General features: G+C 56.8%; 1 protein-coding gene across 2 annotated transcripts in view; it reads right to left on the reverse strand.

The window, feature by feature from the left end:
• PARVB (parvin beta) overlaps window positions 1–24,796 on the reverse strand; it is a 90,403-nt gene that overhangs the window by 39,313 nt on the left and 26,294 nt on the right. For both annotated transcript variants that reach the window (XM_045552828.1, XM_045552830.1), the window contains exons 2-3: window positions 8,666–8,755; window positions 6,816–6,886 (exon numbers count right to left, since the gene is read on the reverse strand). In XM_045552828.1, the coding sequence (XP_045408784.1) occupies window positions 6,816–6,886; window positions 8,666–8,755 (161 nt within the window). The remainder of the gene's footprint in view (window positions 1–6,815; window positions 6,887–8,665; window positions 8,756–24,796) is intronic.

Here is a 24,796-nt window from a genome sequence, read left to right on the forward strand (position 1 = left end):
GGAGGGGAGGGCGCAGGCGCGCTGAGCCCTTCCACCCAGCCCGGGCTGCCGGGACGTCCCAGGGAATTCCCAGGGGAGCCCTGGCAGAGGCCGTTGCTTTGGTGAGGCTGAGCCTCTTCCCAGCTGGGAACCCGGGCAAGGGGGACACCGCCAGTGAAGGGAGCTTGCCTGCTCGCCTTGCCGTGGGAAAGAGGTCAGATGTGCAAATGTTGATAGCGCTGCCCCCCCACGGCCCCGAGACAGTAACACTGGGCCACACACGATCCCCCGCCAGGCCTGGATCCCCCCGGGCCTTAAGCCGTAGGAAAGGGACCCCACCACGTTCTAGCTATTGCGGACGGTGCTGCCACGAACATGCACATTCGGGTTCCCGCGTGAACGCAGGTCCGCAGCCTTCCTGCCAGCCGTCCTTCCTCTGCAGACTCTTCCCAACCGTCTCCCCACTCGGCTCAGGGCGCTGCACTCTGGCAGAAGCGACTGCAGCCACCGTGGGGGTGTCTACGGAGACAGGCTTCCCACCCGCCAATTCCACTTGGCCCATCCCGCGCCCACACGTCGGCCCCACAGAACGAAACGGAGGCCTGTGCGCACTTCGTCAGTGACACGGAGTCCCCATCTTCCCGCACAAGCGAAACTAATAAAACCATCTAACTGGTCCCAGTGACCGCTGAGAAATGGCAGTTTGCGGCCGTCTCAGACATGAACAAAAGGGCACAAGTCCAGAGTATGTCGTTCTCTGTTGCTCTCCGAAACAGCGGCAACCTGCAAAACTGGCCGCACGGCACATTTCTGCCAGGTATATTTTATTTTCCAATAACTCAAAAATATTAAATCTGACACACAATCCCACAAAGAACAGAAGCAGAAATAAATAAAGGGAGGGTTTGGGGGAGGACAGAGGTGCACAGCCTCTGGTGCTCTGGTTCTGCGAACGCCATCTCCGAAGGCTCAGGAGGGCAGCGCGGGCCACCGTGCCCCGGCTCTGGCTCTCTGGGGAGAGAGCTGGCCTGGAGTCCCGGCCGCACTGGACTCCCCCTCAGCGCCAAGCGCACGGCCCCCTCCCCTCCAGGCACTCTCCCCCCATGGCCCACAGACCACCACGCTGCGGCTCCCGCCCTCCCCTCTGACCCCCTGCCATCTCCTCTGGGGTATCCTCCTGACGTCCCCCCACCTTCACAGGGCACGTTCCTGAGCCCTCGCCCTGGACAATGCCTACCCTGGCTCCACTCTCCCCTGAGGCCAGCTCATGCCCTCCCACGACATCCAGTGCCATCGCTAACCCAGAAACTTCCGGACGATCCTTCTGCTCAGGTGTTCCGTGGGCGTCTCTAACAGCTCCTTTTCTGGGAAGGAAGCAGGACCACTGTCCTGGGCACTAGCAGAGCAGGAGGCTGGACCCTGAGCCCACGGAGAAACAGGCAACAGTGACAACCTGGGACCCGGCGGCACAGCGAGGTGGAAGATGGGAATTGACTTGCAAAAGTTTTCTCTCCCACTCTGTGCACGGTCTTTTCACTTTCTTGATAGTATCTTCTGAGGCACAGTTGTCTTTAATTTTGATCAAGTGCAACTTACCTATTTTTTCTTTTGTTGCTTGTGCTTCGGGTGTCATATCTAAGAAACCATTACCTAATCCGAGGTCACAAAGACCTACCTGCACGTTTGCTGAGGGTTTTAGAGTTTCGTTCTTACATTTAGGTCTGCAAATCATACACCCGTTAAGGCACTTATGTCTAGAACATATAAAATATCTTACAACTCAATAATAAAAACACAAAAACAGCCCAATTAAAAATGGGCAAAAGATCTGAACAGACATTTCTCCAAAGAAGATTAACAAATGGCAAAAAAGCACATGAAAAGATGCTCCTCACTAATCGTTAGGAAAATGCAGCTCAAAACCACAATGAGACACCACTTCACGCCCCCTAGGGCGGCAACAATGAAAAGGATGCACAGTAACAAGTGCTGCCAAGCATGTGAAGAAACCGGAATCCCCTACATTGCTGGTGGGAACGGAAACCGTGCAGCCACTGAGGAAGACAGCTGGCAGTCCCTCGAAGGTCAAACGTAGAGTAACCGCGTGACCCAGCAGTTCCACTCCCAGGTATATACCAAAGAGAATCGAACATACATGTCCACACAAAAACATACACAAATGTTCACAACAGTAGTGTTCACCATAATAGCCAAAAAAGTAGAAACGGCACAAATATCCATCAATGGATGAGTGGGTAAACCAAACGTGGTCTGTCCGTACAATGAAATGTTACCCGGCCATAAGAAGGATGCTGCTATAAAAAGGATGTTTGGCATGATACACACGAAAATACGGATGACCCTTGAAAACGTGTGCTAAGGGAAAGAAGCCGGTCACAAAGGCCACCGAGTGTGTGATTCCACTTGTGCGACATACCTAAAACAGGCGAATCCACGGAGACAGAAGACACATCAGTGGTCGCCAGGGGCCAGGGAGAGGGAAGAACAGGGACTGACTTCTACCGGGCACAGGATCTCCTTGTGGGGTGACGAGCATGTTCTTAAACGGATTGCGGTGATGGCTGAACACCACTGTGCACGTGCTAATAGCCATTCAACTGTACGTTGAATCGTACGGTATGTGAATTCCATCTCAATAAAGCTGTTATCAAAAAAGTTAATCTCTAGGATGCAGGTGTTGGTTGGGACCGTGCAGGGCTGAGGGAGGATTTGGTGAGGTGAGCTGGCTGCCGTCCTCATCCACGACAGAGCTCCACACAGACGCTGGCATGACGGTCACCGGGGTTCTCTGCATGTCAAAAGCCCTTTTCTGACTGAATCTACCTAGCAACATCTACTGTATGCCAGGTACCACCCTAAGGAACTCAGACCCCATCTCTGCCCAAGGCAGGACGTTGCAGGGGTTGCAGATGTTGTGCTGGGAAGGACACACATGTGGAGGGTGCCCGTGGGAGGACACGGGAGCTGAGCCACCTCATCCTGCCAAGGCCACCAGAAGAGCTGGTCCCCACTGCACTGGGCATCAAATGGAGTGCCTTCCAGGGCACCGTCGCACACGCCTGCCACCGCTCCAGTTACGTCTCTGGCCACTCTGCTGTCTGTTCACTGGGCTCCAGCCACACCGCCCTTCTCGCTGGTCCTAGACATGCCAGGCAGGAGCACACCACAGGGTGCTCTTGCAGGTCTCTGCTCAAATGCCACCTCCCTGACCATCCCACCCCAGCCAGGGGGTGGAGGGATGGGGGTGGGGTCTCTGCTTCCTGCATTAGTCGTCTTCGAAGCACTCATGCCATCTGAGCACATATTCACTTGTCCCTTGTCATGTCTGTCTTCCTGGCTGGACTGTTAGCTCCACATGGGTGGGCAGCAGGGCCATGTGCCACATCCCCAGCAGCTAGAACAGGAACAGACCCTCAGAAGAGACTCAAACAAACTGCAAAACCACCTAGAGACTTTCTAGAAAGGTCTCCTGGGCATGCAAACATTTGGCTCCAGAACTGTCTTGCCCAGAGCTTAGTCCTGTAGGAAAACACACAGGAGACAATGGTTCTGCTATGAACAAACCACAAAATCAATCACATCTGGGTCTCTAACCTGGTCCAAGCCCAAATACAGAAATAACAAACAGAAAGAGATTAAAGTCACATTCCAGGCAAAAAGCCACAGCGGTCAGCCCTGGGGAGCAAAAGCCATTTACCACCCAGCGTCACCGCTGCCCCGAGGAGGAGCAACTTGTCCCTGGATGCCACAAATCACCCTGCCACTGCACCTCCCAGGCCATCCATCTCAACCCTCTGCTTCACAAAGGACTTTTTAAAGATAGCACCGGCATTATTTTTAGGGACATACTCATTTGCAAACTTGAAATCCCGCAGGCAAATATCTAGGACATCATTAATTGTGGTCTCGGCACACCACTCTATCACAGACGCTCACGAGCTTGCTTTACCCAGAATAAAAAATTACTTTCCCTTTAGTTCCTTCTGAATTATAATCAGGATCTGCAGTCTGTGTCCCCCAGAGCTATGACAGTTATGTTTTAATCGCTTCCAAAAGAATCACAGCTGGACGTGGCCTTATTGCAACAGGCGGGGGAGATTCAGGCGGATGGGGGCTCAAGGGCATCGCGGGGCACCCTGCACAGCTCCCAGAGCACCGACTGCCACCCAGGGGATCACTGTCCTGCAGCTGCCTCCCCGCCCCCAGAGAGAAAGGCGGCAAGAAAACAGAACTTAAAGACCAGGAGAGTCCTGGGAGATGGGACGTGGAATCTGTTCTTGGAGAAGCGTGCACCTCCATGCCTGCCCTGGACCAACGCACTAAGGAAGTATGTGGTTTTCTCCTGATACCGAATGCGTCGTTCCAACAGCAATTCTCTCTTCATCTGGCACCAACTGAAGTCCAACGATTCAGCTCCACTCTGACACTAACCACCCAGAGTTAGACCCCACAATTAGGAGCTCAGACCCACAAAATCAGCCCCACTGCAGACACTGCAAATGGGGTCCCCGGGCTGCCTGCGCTTCTGCCCGGCTGACTACAATCGGGACTTCCCACCGCAGGTTCAGCAATTCGCTGGAACGCACAGAACTCAGGAGAGCATTCACTAATGTTTAGGATTACCAGTTTATTATTAATGAGGACACCGCTCAGGAACGGCTTCACGGGAAGAGAGGCAGAGCATCCACGCTATCGGGGGGTGGGCAGTGTGCCCCCCCACTGCACCCCCATGTGTTTGCCAACTTGGGAGCCCTCCGGGCCCCCTTGTTTGAGGGTTTTCTTGGAAGATTCATGACACAGGCACATGGCTACTGGCTACTGATGAGGGAATCCAATCTCCAGTCCCGCTGCCCTCCCCAGATGTCAGCAGCTGTGCTGAGGGCTCTGACCTTCTATCCTGCGGTTGTTCTGCTAGGACCAGCCTGCACCCTGGCACGTCTCATGGGCATAAACTCGGGTGCCGTCGAAAGGGCCCATGATGATAAATAGAAGATGCTCCTCTCACTCAGGAAATTCCCCAGGGCTCCAGGCGCTGTGCACCAGGAACCTGTGCCAGGAACCAGGCACGAAGACCACACTCAGGCCTTTCGTTGACCACAAGTGCCATTCATTCTGGAAGGCACGGGAACCGCCATCCCCTCTTTCGAGAATCGAGAATCATTAGCAACATAAAGTATCTCATCTACAAGCCTCTAGCTGCCTGGGCAGCACTCGCTGTCCACCCGCAAGTAATGCAGGTCGCTGCTGGAGGAAACTGCAGGAAGAAACACCAGCAAAACCGACTTTCAGGTAAGACTTTCGGGCTCCTAAACCCACAGGATACGTGCGCCCATTTCCAAACTGGTACTGCAGGTCAGCCATCATCTCCCTCCGGGGTCTACCCCGTTCAACTCACGCTCCCACACCCGCCCGGCGGCACTACCGTGGGAGCGTGTGTGAGATCTCGCGTGACCCTCACGGTGATGCCGCAAGGCCGGCGCTGTTATTCTCGCACTTTGGTCTGAGCCGGGATTTGAATGCAGCCAGCTGACCCGAGTCACCTTCACCCCAGCACGACACCACACACAACGGATGCCGGAGACCATTTCTGAACGACCGACCTCATTGCCAAAGCCTGGCTCAGCCAGAGCCCAGGGTGGTTTCACGGAGCAGAGGGCCACTCGCAGAGTTTGAAACAGCGACACTCCCGAGGCGGCAGGGGTCGAGGGGGCAGCGCAGAGGGGAAGACAGGACAGGCAACCAAGACAAGAAAAAGAGCAGGTGACAGAGAAAAGAAGGGACAACCAGGCTCCCGGCAAAGCTCCCCAGTCTCAAAACTGGGATGAGGCCACAAGGGACGGCCACAACCAGACACGCTGTCTGTGCCCTGACCTGCTCAGGCCTGCACACTGTACACACTTTGCACTAAAAACATCTGCCTCTGGACCAAATCCTATGAGAAACCACTGGGAGGGGGTCTGATCTATCCAGAAGCTTCGATAATTACTGTCCACAGCACTCAACGGGTATTTGGAAAAGCAGCAAGAACCACGCCGGTAACTCAGACGGAGGGGTTTTGTCTGAACCACCCAGACGGGCCATCTCTTCCCAAAGTGTGCACCCGGCACCATCCACATCAGCATCCAATTCGCAAGTTCCCCCAGCCCCCGCCCCATCCCCCCAGAGCCCCGTCCCCAGAGGTAAGAATCCATAGGTCTCGGCTGGGGCCAAACACCATGTCCTGCCTCTAAGCTGCTCGCCCTGTTAGGTGATCGTACCGTGAACCTCACCGGGACAAACACCGTGAACAAAGCCTCTTGGCAGGTGGGAGCCGCTGCTCCAGGGACAACGGAGAGCCCCCGGCCCCTCCGCTCACGGCTCCCCGACTTCTGGGAACCAGGCGGCCGCTGCCTCTAGCCTCGGGGGCACCTGCCCGTCCCGACGCAGCAAAAATGACCGTCCCCCCAGCGCCGACGCAGCCGCGTCAGAGGTCTCCTGGGCAGCAGTGGCCGGAGGGGCCGCACTCGCCTCTTCATCCAGACCCCGCAGGCCCCAGAAGGAGTTTCACCCCCACCTGCAGGCGTGTGACAGGCCACTCCAGCCATTCACGCCTGGCTGCCCAGCTCCGTCCTGCGGAGCTCAAGAGAGGGTTTGTGAGGCCCCGGGCCGAGCCGGGCACATGGAAGGTGCTCAGTGCTGTGGGCTGGGACCTCCCTCTGCTCTTCAACCACACGCCCGGCCCCTCCTAACATGGCAGTAACTGTGCTCACGAGAGCCCTGAACCCCAAGGCCAAGCCCTTGCCCTAACAGGACACTCCAACCAAGACAGACCTCACCTTGACCAGCTCCTTGAACTTGGGGTCCTCCTTGGAGGTGGGGTCGATCATCATGCGCTCCTCATTCTCCTCTGCCAGGGACAAAAGGGAGTCACAGGTTAGCATTTGGTGGTGGCAGGGATGCTGGGGGCAGCCATACCCCCTCACAAATCATCGGGAGACGGGCTGAGAAGCAGAAAACCCAGCACTCTCGTGATCCTAGACGGAAACTCCCTCTCCCTGCCAACGGACTCCAGGCCCACGTCCAATCCCCGTGGCACCCCTAGAACTGAACAGCACTCAGTGTACCTGCTCTGGTGTCCCCAGGACTGTGAGCCCTTTGGGGGGCCCTACCTCAGTCAGCGGGGCCACCAGCAAAGAACAGGGTGCCTGACCCAGAGGTGAGGCCTGGTCGGCGCCCGTGATGGGTGACGGAGGACACAGATGCTGTGTCGAGCCTTAGCGTCACCAAACACTGTTCAGTCTATGGTGAGAACGTAACAGCCTGTCACATTTAAGATAAACCTCCTATTTCTAGGGCTCCTGTTGGTCTAAAGCAGGACTCTCAACCAGGAGTGACCACACCCCCGGGGACTCGTGGCAATGTCTGGACACATCTATGTTTGTCCCCACTGGTGGGGAAACGCTACTGGCAGCTGGTGGGCAGAGGCCAGGGACGCTGCTCGACAACCCGCAGTGTGCAGGATGGCCCCAGGGGTCCACAGTGCCAAGGAGGAGAAACGGGCACTAAAGCAGGCTCATCCCAGAGCATGTGAGTCCTCAGTTTCCCCTTGCAGAGAGTGACCCGGAAGCGTCTGCCTGGACAACAGCAGCAACGCACAGAGCGGCGCTCTTCCAACAGGCAGAGAGAAACCACCTGGATACCCCGCCGGGATCTCAGGGAGCCCAGCCGGCTGAACTGCACTGGCGTTTCCTGTCCACAAGCTCCTGCTGGCCCGGCCTTGCAGAAACTACCAGAGAGGGATCAACCGGGATTTCCCTTTGAACCAGGGATTGGAAATGTGCAGAATGTTCCACAATAGCCTTCCAGATCCACTGGGTCCCAAAACGTGCCTAGGCTGTCACCTCATCACCACCAGACAGTGAGTGTGGGGGCTTTTGCCACTGGGCAGGGCCTGCCCAGCAAGCCCCAGGCCTTGGGCAGCTCCAGCTGGTGCAGAGATGGCAGGTGAATTAATCGTGTTTTTCATTTTCTGATGCTTTGACATCACGGGGCCTCGCTGGCCCAGAGCGACTGCCCCTCCAGAGCCAGCTAACTCCTGGAGATGGCAAACCGCCCCCCCAAGAGCGAGCCTTGCACATGCAAACCACTCCAGAGGGCCCAGCCACCTCTGTAACTGGGCTCTCAGGGCTCTGACGCTCCAAGCCAACATCCCGCTGGACACACCCCAGGGCCAGGTACCAGGCAACTCAAGACACCGTGTCCACTGTGCCCAGAGCCACGGAGACAATTCAAACCGGCCAGTCCTGAGCTGCGCACCCTGCCCCACCCACTCCTTCTCGAGAAAACCACAATAAAGCCTTTTGCCACGCTCCTTCCTCCGGCCCTGCGTGGCGTGGCAGGGCGTGGCAGCACAACACTCCCTTTTCAGCGTCAGTCTCCCCTCACCGTGGCTTCACCAAACCTGAGTAACAATAAAACATACATTTTCAGACAGGGACAGAAGTGTACGAGGGAGAACTTGCTTATCCCTACGGACTTCCCTAAACGTGACCTGCAGACTCTTGATGCCACCAGCGTCGGATCAGGAGGCCAGAACTCTCGGGCTCCTTGTCAGCCTCAACAGGACCCATCTCGAGCCACGGAAGCTTGACTGTCTCGTGGCAGGGGTCAGGGAAACCGGCATTACCTAGCTGGGTGTCTTCAGGGCGAACGTCCGCCAAGGCAGGGGACATCGGCGAGTTGATGGCATTTTTGCCCTCTTCCTGCAGGTCACTCACTGTGGAGCAAAAAGAAAGAAAACCCAGGTTAGCACAGACAGCCTCACATGTTGGCTGTGGAAGTGGAGGGAAATAAACTCCTGTTTTTTCAGCATTTAACAAACATTCCTAAAAGGCTTGTTGCCCAGAAAGAGTCCAAGGGAAAATGCTCTGCACCAAGAATACATTCTGCACCTCTTCCCCCTCACCAAATACTTCCCAACGCCAGCCAAGCCCTGCCAGTCTGTTTTCGCTGCTCTTTGAAACACATGACTAAGACATCGAAGATTCCGGATGCTTCCAGAGGCTTCCAGATCTGCCCAAGGTTGCTAAGGCAAAGCCTGGACCTCAGCAACAGGGCCTGAGAAGGTGGGGCCGCCCTCCCCTGCCCTGGAGAGCCGCGTCCTGCAGGTAGAGAGGCTAGAAGAGGCCCAGGGAGGTGCGTTCCGTGGCCGTCTGCAACGGTTGTGCTGACAGCCAAGGAAGAACAAAAGACCCAGGCTCCCTGTAGGCAGAAGGTGTACAGGTGGGCTTCACGGCACAGGTGAGACACGCAGGTGAGTCACCACAGCCTGTGACTCCTCTCGGAAAGACCCGAGATCTGGCACATCACCGGCATACTGGACAGGCCTGGACGTCAGAGCCGTGGCAGAGGGCCCGGGGGAGCGGAGGGGAGCCGGGCAGACGGGGAAATGCTTGGAGGCAGCCCTGCTCGTCTGATGTCGAAAACAGAGAGGGAGGAGGAAAGGAACAGCATTTTCAAAGCACAGAAATTGGGTCACATAAAAACAGAGAAATTTCCACACCGCTCTTGAACATCAAAGATGACACTAAACAGGGCCGGGGATTTTGCAACCTTAATAAACGGGAAACGCTCACAAAAGCTGCCCGGGCTCCTGGGCCACAGCAAACCCCGAAGGAGCCTCCTCTGCACGACGCCCTGAGCAATGCAGAGACCCCGGGGACAGGAGGAGCGGGTGCAGCCCGGCAGACCCCTCGGCTGGCGGGACGTGCACAGGCCTGTGGCCACAGAGCTGTGGTCCAAATCTCACTTTGCCACTTGCTGGCGTGTGGCCTTGGGCAAGTCCCTTCACCCCACTAAGGCTAGTTTCCCCATCTATGATGTGGGCGTGGCAGCAGCACCCACCTCACGGGGTTTGGAGGAATAAGGGAGACTACTGAGTGCCTGGGGGGCCCGGAATGCACACCCTGTGCGTGGGAGGGCGGCTCTGCGATAGGGCCCCAAGACAGGAACAAACCAAGGGACAAGTGACCGAGAAGTGGGTGAGGTCCCTCGGTCCAGGGAGAAGCATGGAAGGCTGCCAGCAACTGAGCTGGCCTTGAAAGACGGCAACAATCGGGAAAAGGGCCTCTGGGACCCTGTGCAAAGCACATGGGTGGCGGATCAGAGCCAGCAGTCCCCGAAGCCTGGCCTGGCGGCTGCTGATACCAAACCACACCAAGGTTCACGAGGTGCCCTTCGGGGCCCTGCCACTTTCACAAAGTCACAGCCTCTCCACTGGGAGCTTCCAGGCTAAACTTGACTGCCATCTTCCGCGGATCGTCTGATTTTTGGAAGGAGGGGCTCCCGTTGCGCCCACAGCTTCTCCCTCCCCGAGGACCTACCCGTGCCAGTTTAGTGGCTTTCTGTTAATCCCAGGAATGTTTTGGTTTTTAAAGTACGAGTCCACTTGCCAGAAAGACAAACACTTCAAAGATGCGAAATGCCGGCTGTCTTGAGTCACGGAGAGAGATCCGCCGGCCTGGCACGCGTTCCCGGGCGCTGGCGGTGTGCGCGGAGGGTGTGAACGCTCCCAGGGACTGGGGCTCGATTTCGTGAGATCAGTGATTAAGGGGGAAAGACCGTCTCTCGCTTGTTTTCCTAAGTGTCTGCGCTGTTCTGAGATGAATGCCTTTGTCCACACAAAACCCAACGGCCGGCCACGAGGGAGGCGACGCCAACACGCTCCAACGCGCCAGAGTTCACCTTTGGCGCCACACTCCGCGGCCGGTGTGCGGCTCAGGAGCCAAGCAAGGACAGAGAGACGGGGAGGGCATCTGCTGGGACAAGTGCCCCTTGCCACTTTGTCTCTGGGGACGCCACTCCTCGCTCGGCCCAAGACAGCAGAGTGGGAGGTGCGGGCCACACTCGCCAGATCTTCTGAGGTTCCAAGAAGAGCCGGAAATATCAGGTTTTGTGTGGAATCTCCCAATTCATAAATGTGAGCAAATAATTCAAGTTCTGTGGGCCAGCCAGAGGTCACCAGTTTGCCAACTCGGAGTGTAGCATACATCCAACCCATATCCCGACCGTCAGCGGGAAAGGGGGAGAGGGTCACTAACGTTTCCTGACCACCTACTATGTGCGGGGCACCTCCCATGCCATCCATTCATTTATTCTCCTAACAAGTCTATGCGGGAGTGGCTGGGGCCTAGCTGGGCCTACTCTGTTAGAAGCCACCTGACCTACACCACCAGTGAGCTCTGGAGTAGGAACTAAACCCAGTTACACCTGATCTTGCATACTTCACTGCACCCTGCTAAATCCTACCCATCTTCAAGCCTCAGCTTACTGGCCACCTCCTCCAGGAAGCCTTCCTGGGCTCTCCCCTCCCAGACCAGGATTCCCTCTACCCAGCTCAAGCCTCTCAGCCCTATAACTGTCTCTTTCCTAGACTTCCCCCTAAATCAGTGAAAACTCATCTCCTGCACATAGTAGGTCTTCATAATTGAGGAACAGCACGAGGAAGGGCTTAGAACCTGGGTTTCAAATCCCAACTCGGCCACTGACGAGCCGTGCATGTTTCCACCTGTGAAATGGGGCCCGATACACCTTGGAGTGACCCAAAGTTTCCCTGAGATGAGCACTCGGAACAGTTGTGGGCATGCGTGACCCTCGGTAGACGCCAACTTTCCTGTCTGTTGATGGATGGACACACGCTTCCAAAGCCCACTCTCTCCCTCACTCCACCCAAAGACTGCGCAAGGTTTAAAAAAAAAAAAAAAAAAACGAACCACCGCTCTGATTTAGAATTACAAGAACATAAAAAGGAGGAAAGAGAATTGAACACTAAAAGCATCTCATAAAAAGCCTGCCATTTATTCCTCAGGCCAAACACAAAGTTTCCATCTTTGATTTTTTTAAATCTTTTTCTTTGGAGGGTTTCATTTATTTGTTTGTTTAATTTTTTATACCCAGGTTCTTTCCAAAAAAGGATTTTGAGATAGCTTTTTTTTCTTTTGCCATTATTAGGAAAACAACTTTGAAAGCAGGCTGGTTTCAAGTACAAGGTTACCTTAAGGGAAAGAATTAATCTGAAAACACAAAGGCTCGTCGGTTTCCAGCTCCACGAGGGGGACCGGGACAGGACGAGGGACCGTGACGCACCCCCTGCAAAGATGGGGTGCACTGCTCCTGCGGGCTGGCCTGCAGGTGGCCTGGTGAGGACACAGAGGCCTCAGGGAGACCGAGCCACGGGCCCTGGGCGGCCAGGACGATGTGGACTCCATTTCTGACATTTCTGTAAGTGTGTCATTTCAGCACAGCAGAGACTCTCAGCCACCTATGGGGACTTTCTACACCATATGTGCACTTCCTGGGTTTCACAGACAACAAAAGATCAGGGGGAGAAACTTCAGAGGGCCTCGTCTGAACAGGATCAAAGAGAAAAGCCAACAAAAACGGCCTTTCTTCGTCGGCTGCTCGTCTAAAAGGAGAACTTGAGAATGGCAGGAAAGCTGCCTCCATTTGGGACACGTAGCCGCCCTTTTCAAGCCCCACCCACTTCCAGTTACAATTGATCCGACTCAAAGAACCCGAGTGGGCTTCAGAGCCGCCAGGAGGGGCGAGGGGAGGAAGGCACAGGTCCCCGCAACCCCACCACCAGCTCCGCCGCAGCGGGGGCCGCCGGAGCCCCCAGACATGTCTGCTGAGTGAGCTGCCCTGGCCTCTGCCAGGAAAGGAGAGCTTTCTATGAATTTTCCGACTTCCATCTGCGCCCAGAGGGGTGGTTTCTTCGCAGAAGCTGTAATGTTTCGGAATAATTAAATTCATCAGCCATGAAGGTCTTAACAGAGCAGTTCTTCCAAAAATAAAACCAGTTGTACTTCATGTGAAGATCTCACAGCTCAGTGGAGTTAAAATAGGACCCAAATAAGATCTAAATAAGAATAAAAACATCATCAGCCTCGACAGCTGGGGGAGACGCCCTTGGGCAATCTGTCCCGACATCCACAGGCAAGGTGAGCAGAGGCTCTGCGGAGCTGACTCCAGGGCTGGGCTATTTCTGGCGTGTCACATGCACAACGGCCTTGAAACGTGAGGCCTGGCCCTCCCCAGGGGGTCATGACCTCCACGTTCAATCTCCAAGTTTCTCGTGACTACAGATTGGATGGATGCCGTCTTGCCCGGGGTGAGACACGCAAAGGCTAACAGCTCCACGGAGAGCAGCTGCTCCTCCTGACCGGACACAGGGAGGATGAAATGACTTCCAGCCATCCACGGAGCAAAACTTAAAAGAAAGAGCCTCTTAACCTTTCGAGTGGCAGAGCTGTTTTGTTGTCCCTGACGAGTGGATCTTAGCCTTGTCATGCAGGACGCCAGCCCGCTGTAATCAGCTCAGTGTGTTTATGCACGTTTAACGCAGCGTAATGTCTATGCGGACGGTGAGTTTCTGAGCTGTGCTGACAGGGCCAGGGGAATATGAGGGTGCTGTGACTGTCGCCCAATCCAGAAGGATCGCTCAGCTCGGAAGTCTGATTTATGGGGTTTGCTCTGCTGGGGCACGAGGTTCCACCCCATTTCCCAAAATGAAATAAGTTTAGAGGCTAAAATAAATGTGTGAGCATTTCAGTAAGGTAAAAATCCAGAGGTCAACAGGAGGCACTGATTCCACATCAAGAGCTTACAGCTAAAGACCTGTCCTATTGAGGTCGCAGCAAGCCTTGGGTGTCACAGCCTGCTGATCTGACAAAGCCCCGTGGCGGGGTGTCACAGGGCTGGGCAGGCCCTGCCCTCGCACTGCAGAGAGTCTGCAGGCAGCCGAAGAGGAAAGGTATGTCCGGGCACTCCCACGCCAGCAGCCAATCTATGGATTCAATGCACAATTAAGTGCAATACGGATCAGAGTGCTGAGGTTTTTTAAAAAGCAGGTTGCAAAGCAGTACAGCACGAGCTGGGCCCAGGGGAGCACAACTGTCGTCCCAGCTACTCAGGAGGTTGAGGCAGGAGGATCACTGGAGCCCAGGAGTTTGAGGCTGCAGTGAGCTACAATGATGCCACTGTACTCCATCCAGCCTGGGTGACAGAATAAGACCCCATCTCAAAAAGAAAATACAGCATGATATTCATATAAAAAATACAACCAGAAAATTGAACATTATATATTTCTATGTGTATATATCTCAATTCACAGAAAAAGGAGTGCAAGGGCATGCTCCAGCACAACAAGAACAGCATTACCTCTGGAAGGGCTGCGTGGCTGAAACCGGGAGGAGACAGAGGGAGGCTTTGCTACCAGATTGTGTTCACATGCTCCTTGTGAAATAAAAATAAAGCTAAAAGAACAGGAAATGAACAGATGCCCTGGCAAGGGTATATGCAGGGTCTGGTGGGGGGCCAAAGGAGTGGCATCCAATTCCACAGGGTAGGATACAAAATGGGCTCAACCACAGCGATGGCTCTGGGACCCGGAAGGAGCCTCAGCACTCTCCTGACAGCACTGTCAGCCCCAGGGGAGGAACTTGAGGAGGGGAGCCCACGGCACAGCCCCACCCATGCAAAGGACCTGACTCTGGGTCAATGCGTCAAAGTAAAGGCCCCAGCCCAGGTATCGGTGCCAAGAACACAGAGGAAGGAACCAAGATGCTGGGCCTAGGACCACCCTGGGCAGTGGCAGTTCATGACCTACCCTTGGGGTGGCCTGGGAGCTCTCTCACTAGGACCACCACCTTGGCCCCCACAGGTTCACTCCAGGCCTCCTCCCACCCCAACCCAGCCTCTCCTCTTTTGCAGGTGACTGTCCTGGACACCAATGTTTTTTCTCTCCAGCATCCATTCATCCTTCTTTGCCAAACAAGACTCAGCTTTCCCTTGGGAGAGCCAGCCCCTCCTGCCACCACTCTCAGGCTTTATATTTCAGCCCCAGGGGACAGAGCAGGCATCCCAGAACATGCCTAGGAACATAGTCAGGGGTGGACACAGCCCAGTTAGAGCTAATGAACTGCACTGAGCCTTTACCAGGAGTAGAGGGTGAGAAAGGCACTCTTTCCCACTGGCCTTGACCCAGACAGGATGCAGGCTGAAGCTAATCATCTTACCACCACACAGAACCTAGAAATAAAGGCGCCAGGTCTGAAGAGCTAAGAGGAGAAACAGAATGTAGCAACACTGTGTGCTGGATCAAGCCTTACCTGAGGCCAGCCACCCCTGGACCATTCAGTCAAATGCACCAATGAATTCCGTTTTGTTCTCAAGCCACTTTGAGTTGGATTTTCTGTCATTTGCAAACTGACAAAGTCTTGTCTTCCAAAACACAAAGCTTGCCACGTCACTCCCTGGTGTGGTACATGCCATGGCTCCCACCAGCTCCAGGATGAAACCCAAACCCTTCACAGTGGTGCCTAAAGACTCTTAATCAGCGGACCCCTCCTCTCATCAATCCAGCTGCAGCCCCCATGCTCCTGCCTGCACCTGCCAATGATGCCACTCCAGACCACTCCTGTGGGTCACAGCTCCACACCTCTGCCCCAGCTGTCCCCACCGTCTGAAATGCCCTTAACTTTCCATCATCCAACTCCATCCCCCGCCCCAGACTTGTCTGGAAAGCATTCTCTCTATGCCCCCCACCCCTGGGTGGAGTTAGGGACCCTCCTCTGGGTCCCCACACACATGACAACTACAAACCCTCGTTCCCCAGTCACGTGATAGTGGGGCGTGTCTGCCTCGCTGCCCCCGGCACAGAGCACACAGGGGCCAGGTCCTATTCATGACTGTGGCCTCGTATCCTGCACAAAGCCTGCCACGTGACAGCCACTCAATAAATAGCTACGGAATGAATGAACAAATGAATACAATGCATATACACAGGCACAATGGAGCTAAGTAGGGAATTCAAGTAAGAGAAACCAGAAACAGACTGTTCTCCGCACAACATTCCACCTCCAGCCACTTAATTGGGTGGAAAAAGAGGGTTTCCATTAAGGCTTCCATTAGCCTGGCAGTCGTGGGTCACCAAGAACCCAATTACTGCGATGTGGCCGTGCAGAGGGTGAGGACTCCGGAGGACGGATTCTGCTCTGCAATTAGGGACCCACTGGTACAACGTTCCCAAGCCTCACCTCCTGGGGTGCGCATTCCAGCGGGCCACCTGCCACAGGCATCCAAAATATAGACCACTGAGATGGAAAGGAGCCATCTGTCTCAGGGAAACTAGGTCTCCTGAATACGAAAAGTTGTTTAAGTATAAATATATATATATATATATAAAGCTGTAGCTCAGAAGCCAATGTTAAATAGATCATTCCCTCGGCCCGGAAACATGGCCTTTTCTTCCCCTCTGTCCCCAGGGTGATCAGAAAAATGTTAGAACCACAGAAAAACGAATTGTCTCTGGGAAGGAGAATAGAAAGAAAGACTTCTAGGTGTGCGTTGAAATGTCAGGCTTACATATCGCCCACCCGGGCATGCAGGAACCAGCGTGCAGGAGGGGCTGGCAGTGGGCTCCTCGTTTCTAAAGGCGATAAAAGGATCCTTTAGAAATTAGTGACAATCAGGTCGGTTTTTCAGACTGAAAGCCCAGTGGGTCAGCTCCTTCAGCTCACCCCTCTGAAGGCACCAGGTGGAATCCTCGGGGGCCAGCCACAGTGGCCAGACCTCTGGCGGCCGGGGCAGCCACATGACCTGCTGCTGGGCCTCGGGGCTCCCGGCCGTCCCCCCACCCCCTACTGCCCCACCCCACAGCTTCTCAAGACACTGTCCCCAGAACACAGGCCCACCAGGTCACTCCTCAGCTCACAGACGATCCCAGCCCTTCTCTGCCTCCAAAGCAAAGCCCAAACTCCACCCCATGCACCACACACAGTCTGCCACCCAGCCCAGCTGGCCTTTCTAGCACCTTCTCCTGCCCTCTCCAGCAGGGTCCACCGTGCTTTTGCTCACACCGGAAGACCCCAACACACTGCGCCTTCAGAGCCTACTGCAACTGCCCCCTCTCCAGAAGCCAACTTCCCCTCCTCCAAACCCCCAGGCCAGACAGAGGATCAGAGGGAGAGGAGGCTCTGGAGGGTCCTCGCAGAATGGCCACATGCTTCCACTCCTTGAATCTTTTAGTCTCTTCAATGCAGAGGGGTGAGGACCAGCGCTGGTCACAAGGCTGTCATGATGATGAACTTCGTACCGTGGTGTGCGGCCAAGCCGCTGAGCAGGAATGGGGGCCCCTCCCCCTGCCCGTCGCTGCCATGATCCCTGCACCGGGGTTCAGGGACCAGACTAGCACAGTTTAGGGTCAGCTGCTCAACCAGGTCTCGCCTGTGTGGAACCAGAATGAACCCAAGTCCCGAAAGCCTCAGTCATCTGCCAGTGCCTGGCGTGGAGCAGCCTCATTAAGCAGCTGTCCGGTTGGCTCAAGGGGCCCATGTGCCCCGAGGTCAGTAACTGTCGAGGAATCTGGACATTGAAACATCCCCCTCCCCACAAACCAGGCAGGACCTCGGAGACCTGAACCGACTGCTCAGGCATCACCTCAAAGGCCTTCACTGGGTCGCTGAGCATCGAGAACAGACACTGATTAGGCTGAGCGATAGCAGGACTCCTCCCCTGCGTAAACAGCTGCGTGGCAGCACCAACTCTGGAAGGCGAGAAGGGGCTCCTAAAATCCACCACGGCGAGCCGGGTCAGAGCTGTCCCCGGGGACCAGGAAAATCACACTGACGGCCACCCGGGAGCAGGAAACCACAGGGCCACAGGAGGCTGGGAGCCCCCTCAGGGGACGCGAGTGGAACTGAGACGCAGCCACACGCAGGAGGGGAGGACGGCAGAGCGGGCCGAGCTCAGGCAACCGGGCCTGCTGGGGGGTGAGACACCGCTCCCCCAGGGACCTCGGCGGCGGGCTCCAGGGCGCCATCGCCAGGGTGGACCCTTCCGGAGCACAAGGCCCAGTCAGCCCACCTCGATGAGCAGCTGGACACACACCCCTGCAGCCAGCCTCCCTGCCCCCAGAGGCCACCCTGTTCACAGCCAGCCTCCCTGTCCCCAAAGGCCACCCTGTTCGCCTTCCGTCTCCCTCTCCCGACTTCGCTCCAGAGCCCCCCTGTGCCCTGACCCCTGGCGGGTCCTTCGATGTGAGCGCTCCGCTTCCCTCATTTTTGGAGGGCGCGTGTGTCGTGTGCCTGACAATCAATCACGCTGGCTTTTCGTGAATACTTCAAAGTGCCTCTAACGACTGGTCATGAAGATCTGTCATTAGTTAACAATAAAGGAAAAAAGAACCTAGAAGCAGCAGGAGGTGGGTCGGGTGGGAAGCCCAAAAGAAACAATGATCAGAAAAGCGACTCTGCCGTCTCGCGGGGGTGTCACGGTCGCCGCCCTCCGAGCCCAGCCACCCGCCGGCAAGTGCACGCTGTGACCCGCCAGGGCGGGCGGGGACGGAACCGGGACGGAACCGGCCGGCCGGTTCCCGCGGCGGAGGAGCCGGTGAGGCTAACAGGCCTTTGGAGAAACCCCTCACCAAACAGGAAACAGAAACGCAATGGGAAAGTGTCTGGAGACGCACGTTCCGTGGCTCGCGAGCTGTGAGACTCGCATTAATTAATCTGATCCGCAATGTGTCGGCGTCCCCAGGGACGTCCGAAGTGTGCTCTGCTGAGAAAATACGAAGATTAAATCATCAAGTCATTAGAAAAAAATGGACTCTGCTGTGCACCTGCCACAGAGACGCTCAACCCGGAGGACGGCGCCCCCTAGCGGCCCGTCCCCGCCGGCAGCCGCGAGACACACAGACCCACCGATTCCGCTCAGGAGAGAATCCGCCTACAGGGGCGACAGCCCCTCCCCAAAGCAGGTGGCTCTGCGGGTGCCTGAAGCCATCAGCCCCTCATGCTGGCAGCTCTGCTCCCACCTGCCATGCTCCATCAGCCACGTGGCACGGCGTTCAGCCCCACCGGGCACACGCAGCTCCACCGTCCCGAACGGACGCGACACCCACGGCAACAAAGAACGTCCCGACCCACGGGTGTTCCCGCATCCACCCCGGACACTGCGCCTGTGCACAGAAGGCCAAGGAGGGGCTGGGAGCTGAAGGCATGTTGGGAGTCCCTCCCTGCCCCCGCCTCGCACAGACATTCCCACGCTCACAGTCGAAGCCGCAGCAGGCATCCATCCACCCATGTTGCCGGATTCACGTCCACAGGGCTCGTGAGGGCAGGCGCATGGCCTGCTGCGTGTCCCTGGCTCCCAGCACAGTGCCTGGACCAGAGGAGGCGCTCTGTGAGCACTCGGTGAGTTCCGCAGTGAATCCGTGAATGAATGAATGAATCAATCAATGAATCTATGCTTCAGGACGCTAACGTTTTCGACTGTGGTGTCCCTTTTTGGAACTCAAAGGACCTACGTTGTCCTCATCTGTTATGGTCTCCATGGCAGGCGGGATAGCAGCCCCCTGAAAGACGTCCACATGTTAATCCCAGGAACCTGTGACTTTTTACGGCAAAAGGGACTTTGCAAATGTGACAAGTAAGGACCCTGAGACAGGAGGTCGGCCAGGATTATTCAGGTGGGTCCTTACGAGAGGGGGTGGAAGGGCCAGAGTCTCAGAGCAGGAGACGTGGTGACACATGCAAACAGACTGCAAGATGCCACACCTGTGGCTTTGAGGACGCAGGACAGGGCCGTGCACCAAGGACTGTGGGGGGCTCCAGGCGCTGGACAAGGAAGTGGACTCTCCCCAGAGCCTCTAGACAGGCACGCAGCCCTGCCAACACCCGGCCTCCAGAATTACAAAGTAATAGATTTGTATTGTTTTAATCTGCTAGATCTGTGGTATTTTGTTACAGCAGCCCTAAGAAACTGAGCATCTCAAGACAGCTCCAGTGACCCCATCGCACTTCAAAAGGCCCGGAATATTCTTTGCAGCAGTTTTACTGAGCATGCACCCCATGCTGGGCACCCGAAGGCACGATGGCACTCTGGTCACAGAGGCAGAATGAACATCAAACAAGCAGAGAGGATGCATCTGACTGACACCAAGGATAAAAACACAACTGTCCCCAGGCTGCCGCAGGTCACTCTCCGGTGGCACCAAGGCCTGAGCAGATTGGCCTCTTAGTCACAAATCTGCTAAATGTACTATTTTCTATGCATGAAAACAACAGGATGGCCTCACAGTCAGCAAGCCTTGAAGTCACTTCACCACTGCGGCTTCTCGGGACGGCCGAGCGCAGCAGCCTCGGCTCGAAGGCCGTGGGGCTGAGACCACCCGCCACCTCCCGCCGTGGCCCGGCTATTTAATGGGCTCCTGCGACGTGGCCAGAGACGCGCTAATTGCTTGACCTTTCCAGACGCAGCTGTGCCCACAGGCCTCTTCCTGCCCAGAACCTCTGTGTCTCTTCTTTGTCCCCAAGTGCACCTGACACAGATGTCTTCCCAGTCCTGCCACCATCCCTCTGGGCACCAGCCCACCAGGTGCCGTGAGCGTGTTCTCGTGGAGAAACTGACAACAGGCCCAGCGTCGGAGGGGCTGAGCTGTCTCCTCAGCCCCCGCAGGCCGCGCTGGGGGCAGGCCGGCCGTCCTTGCTGGACTCACCCAGGTCCCGCCCCACACCGCCCTTCAGCACCTCTCTCACTTCACCCTCCCGGGCTCCCCACTGCCCACTGCAGCTGGTGTAGACGACCCAGAGGCCCCTGCTGGGTGCGGCCAGGGCTCAGCTTCTCGATCACAACTCCACGGAGCTGGGCCACCCACCTGCAGCGAGCACAGCAGGTCCTTGGAGGTGAGGGGACGCACGAGCTGGGATGCGTCCACACAACAGAGTGTCACTCAGCGCTGGGAAGGAGCAAGCTGTGAAGCCACGAAGTCGGGAGGAAGCAGGCGCACACTACTGCGTGCGAGCAGCCGATCTGAAAGGCTGCAGACCCTGTGACCCCAACCACACGACATTCAGGAAAAGGCAAAACCATGGGGACAGCAGAAGGGTCAGCGGCCGCCGGGGGCTGCGGGGGGGGAGGGGTGAACTGAGGACTCGGGGCAGAGAAGCTGCTCGGGTCGCACTAGGATGGCGGGTCCACGTCGCTGTGAGTCTGTCCAAACCCACAGGACACCCACACCAACACTGAGCGCTGATGTAAACCGGGGACTCTGGGGACAAGGATGGCAATGTCCCGTCAGCTGTAACAAACGTCCCCCGGTGGGGAGGCTGCCGGCGGGGGAGGCTGTGCGTGTGCAGGGCAGGGGTGCGGGGCATCTCCGTCCTTCCTCTCCATATCGCTGTGAACCTAAAACTGCTCCACAAATGGTCTATTTCGATTTTTTAAAAAAAGAGCAGCAGGGGGCGCCCTTCAGGGTCACTGTGTACACACGTTTGTGTATATGTGTGTGCACGCACACGCATGTGCATGTGTCCCGGGCAGGCCACAGGCACCCACGTCCCCAGGCCCAGGCTTTCCCTTCGCTTGCCCCCCCCTACTCCCGGGGCACCTCCTAGGCAGCGGCTGTCAACCGTAGGGGGACGATTTACCCCCTACGGCCAGGGAACCTGGGGCAGAGTCTGGACACAGTTTGGGCTGTCACAACTGACATCTAGCGCAGAGCCCCGGGCTGTGCTACACACCCTGCACTGCCCAGGGCAGCGCCACGACCGCTCATCCGGAGCTGAGGTCGGGGACAGGATCCGGGCTGCCTCGGGAGCCCTGGGAGCCCCAGAAGCCAGCTGGGCACGGGCTGCCGACATTTCTCCACACCAAGCTGTGTCCACAGACAGTCCGGAGCCATCACCCAGGTCAGGAGCCCCAGCATGATGGGGGGTCCTGCTTCCTGCCCCAAGGGGCGTCACGTGGACACCCCAGCTGTCGTCTGCTATGTAAACAGCAGATGCTACATGCACAGTGTGGGCGTCCTTCAGTCTACCAGGACAGCCAGACCCTTCGGGACAAAGGCACGGCCAAGCAGAAAGACTCCTGCCTGCTGTCTTCAGGGACCCCCCATCCTCAGCCCCTTCCCCATGGGGCTCCCACAGGTGAGTCTCCTTGGCACAAAGAGACAGCCTGTGCTCCCTGTCCTTTGCTTTCTCATCCCGACGACCGGAGGTGGGCAGAGGGAGGGGCCCGAGGGCAGAGAGAGCTGCTGCCTCTGCCGGATTCTAACTGCCCCGCACAGCCCCGCTGGCCTGGCCTGGGGCCACAGTGGGCAGCTGGGGGGAGGGGAGCGGAGGGGATGACTAATGATGCCACCCCATCCCCCCTTCCCTCCTGGGGGTAGGGGGGGGTCCTCTGATGCTTCTGTCCCACAGGCCAGGGTCAGCCTGCCCCGGTCCCCACTCTCGGGGCTGTGAGCAGCTCAGCAGCTTGCTCTGGTTGGCCTCTGGTTGCCCTGGCAACGGGGCACCCCCCCCAAGGAAGTGCTGGGCAGTGGCGGGTAGGGAAGCCACTGGGCTCTGGCCAGGTGCAGGCTCTGGACACCAGTGACAGCTGGGGCCAGGCAGGGACAGCCAGCCCAGCCAAGTGTGCAGTCAGCATCCTGAGCCGCCTGGACAGCTGCTGCCAGGAGGTGCCACTGACCTGCGCCAGGGGACCCAGCACCGAAGGGACAGTCTCTGTCACCTTGCTCACCCAGGCTGCTGTGCAGGCAACAGAACGGACCATGGGCTCAAAACGCCAGGGCTCGCTGGCACCGCCAGGCCACCCTCCACCCCTCTGCCGGGGGCCTCGGCCCAGCTTCAGACGACCGGCTCCTTGTGCTTCCCTGCCCCACCCAAGCGTCCCCGGCTCGGCCAGCACAGAGCCCCGCCTCGCTCCTGCCCCTCATGGTTTTGTTGCATGAACTGTCTCCAGCTTGAGCAGCATCTCCCAAGCGCAGGGGCTTTGTCTGCATCCTCAGAGCCCAGCACGGCCCTGACCACAGCAGGCCCTCGATAGTGTCCACTGAAAACTGCATAAAACATGCGCCATCATCACCCTCCTTCCGCCGTACCGACTAATGAGAGAACGTGTAAAGACGCCAACAGCACTCGAAATTCAGCTTGAGGACCCACTGCGAGCAGGTCAGTCCCCGAGCCCGGCTGGAGACCCAGCAGTGGGGAAGGAGGTGGTCCCGGCGCCTGGCCCAGGACAGCCACTGCGGGACCTGCCTCCCCCTGTCCGAGGGATGTTCCCTCCTGGGGTCTCCTCAGCCTTCTACAGGCGATGAAAGTTTCTGCTCAGGGACGGCATACCCCAACCCCCCACCTCCTCAGCTGCACCAAAACCTTTGCATTTGGAGAAAGTAACTATGAGGACACCCGACATCTCTTGCTCCCCTTTATTTGCAGCTGGTGTCTGAGAGGTTTAAGATTCAAGAGCTGGGAAAAGTAGGCATGGACGTATTCAATCACTTTTAACTTTAAATTTCCTCCACTTAATAAAAGTCTGGCTTTTTAGACAAAATTTATAGTCTAATTATGATAAGATTTGGCCTAGTTTGCATTTGTTCTTTCACTCATCCAATGACCACACAGTGGACATCCTCTCACATCAGGCCTGGCACTGGGCACCGAGTGGGCCCGGGGATGGACCTTGGAACCAGGCCCTGCCCTATGCCTCAGTGCCCAGTAGACAAATAATGTGAGCAATGTGAGGATGCTGGGGACCTTGGAGGGAACAAGTGGTAGTCCTGGGAGGCTTCCTGGAGGAGGTAAACTTGCAGCCCAGTCTTGAAGGAGTCTGTCCTGTGCAGTGGAGGGGGAGGGTTCCAGTCCTCCATCCTCATGTTCCCAGTGGGCAGGGCACTTATTAGTGATAACAGAAACATGTCCTTCTGCTCAGGGTTGTCCTGTGGTAAGAAGACGTCTAATCAGCCAGGAAGAGAGAGGGTGACTCTGAAGTCCCAATCAGCAAACTGCCGGCTCTTCCTTCTTAAGTTCCCGTCCCTCGTCCTATCCCATGCCCAACTTGAACCTCCCCCACCCGAAAGGGTGTGCAAGATGGCCTGTGCAGTGGGGACAGAGACTCGTGGCCGCAGCTCCACGGGGGAAGGGAGTTAGCGTCTACCGAGGCCTGTCTGCCCACATCCTCACGGGTGAGCTCGCTCGGGCTCCCAGTAGCTGGACAGGGGGCTGGCATGGGGGCTCCTACAGCTCAGGGGACAGGGCGCAGCAAGCGGGACTCACTCAAGGAAAGGCAGCCGGTGGCGCCGTCCATACTGCAACCAAGTCTGTCCGGCTACCAAGTCCTTTCCACAAAATAACCGACGTGGGGAAGTCACAGACACTTAAGAAATCTTCAAAAGTTCCCATATTCTTGGATCCCGCCGGCAGGGAGGGAGGCAGGACCCGACCAGCACCTGGTGCTAACACAGAAGCGGCAGCTCAGCCGGTTTCCCTTCCTGGGTCCTTGCTCTGCGCGAGCGCGGACGCCCGCAGGGGCCCCAGCAATCCTGTGAGTGGGTCACCCGACCACCGCCGTGTCACCGATGAGGGAAAGAAAGCTGAGCGAGTCCAGGCCGTCGCCCAGGGAGCCACGCCGAGCCAGCCACGCAGCTGGGTTAGAACCTTCTGCCTAACGAGCTGAGCACCCAGAATAAACGTACATTCACTAACGAGCCCAGGCACAGCTTCCACGTCCTCACGTGCAACAGGGGACATTAGGCTTGGAAGAAGGTGACAAACACACGGTGACAAGAGCGATTCTGGGAGAGACCTCTGGGTGCAAAGGCAGGGCTGTGGGGGGTGGGGGGTGGGGGACAGGTGGCCCACCATGGGCGGGTGGTCTCTGCCAGGTCCTCGAGCGTTCGGAGCCCGGGGACCCCTTTTCTAACAGAAACCCTAACAGACCCCCTCCCCTCCTCAGTGGTTGCACTTGTAAATTGCTCTGCACT

The sequence above is a fragment of the Lemur catta genome, chromosome 6, assembly GCF_020740605.2.
Source record: "Lemur catta isolate mLemCat1 chromosome 6, mLemCat1.pri, whole genome shotgun sequence".
In the NCBI taxonomy this organism is placed as follows: domain Eukaryota; kingdom Metazoa; phylum Chordata; class Mammalia; order Primates; family Lemuridae; genus Lemur; species Lemur catta.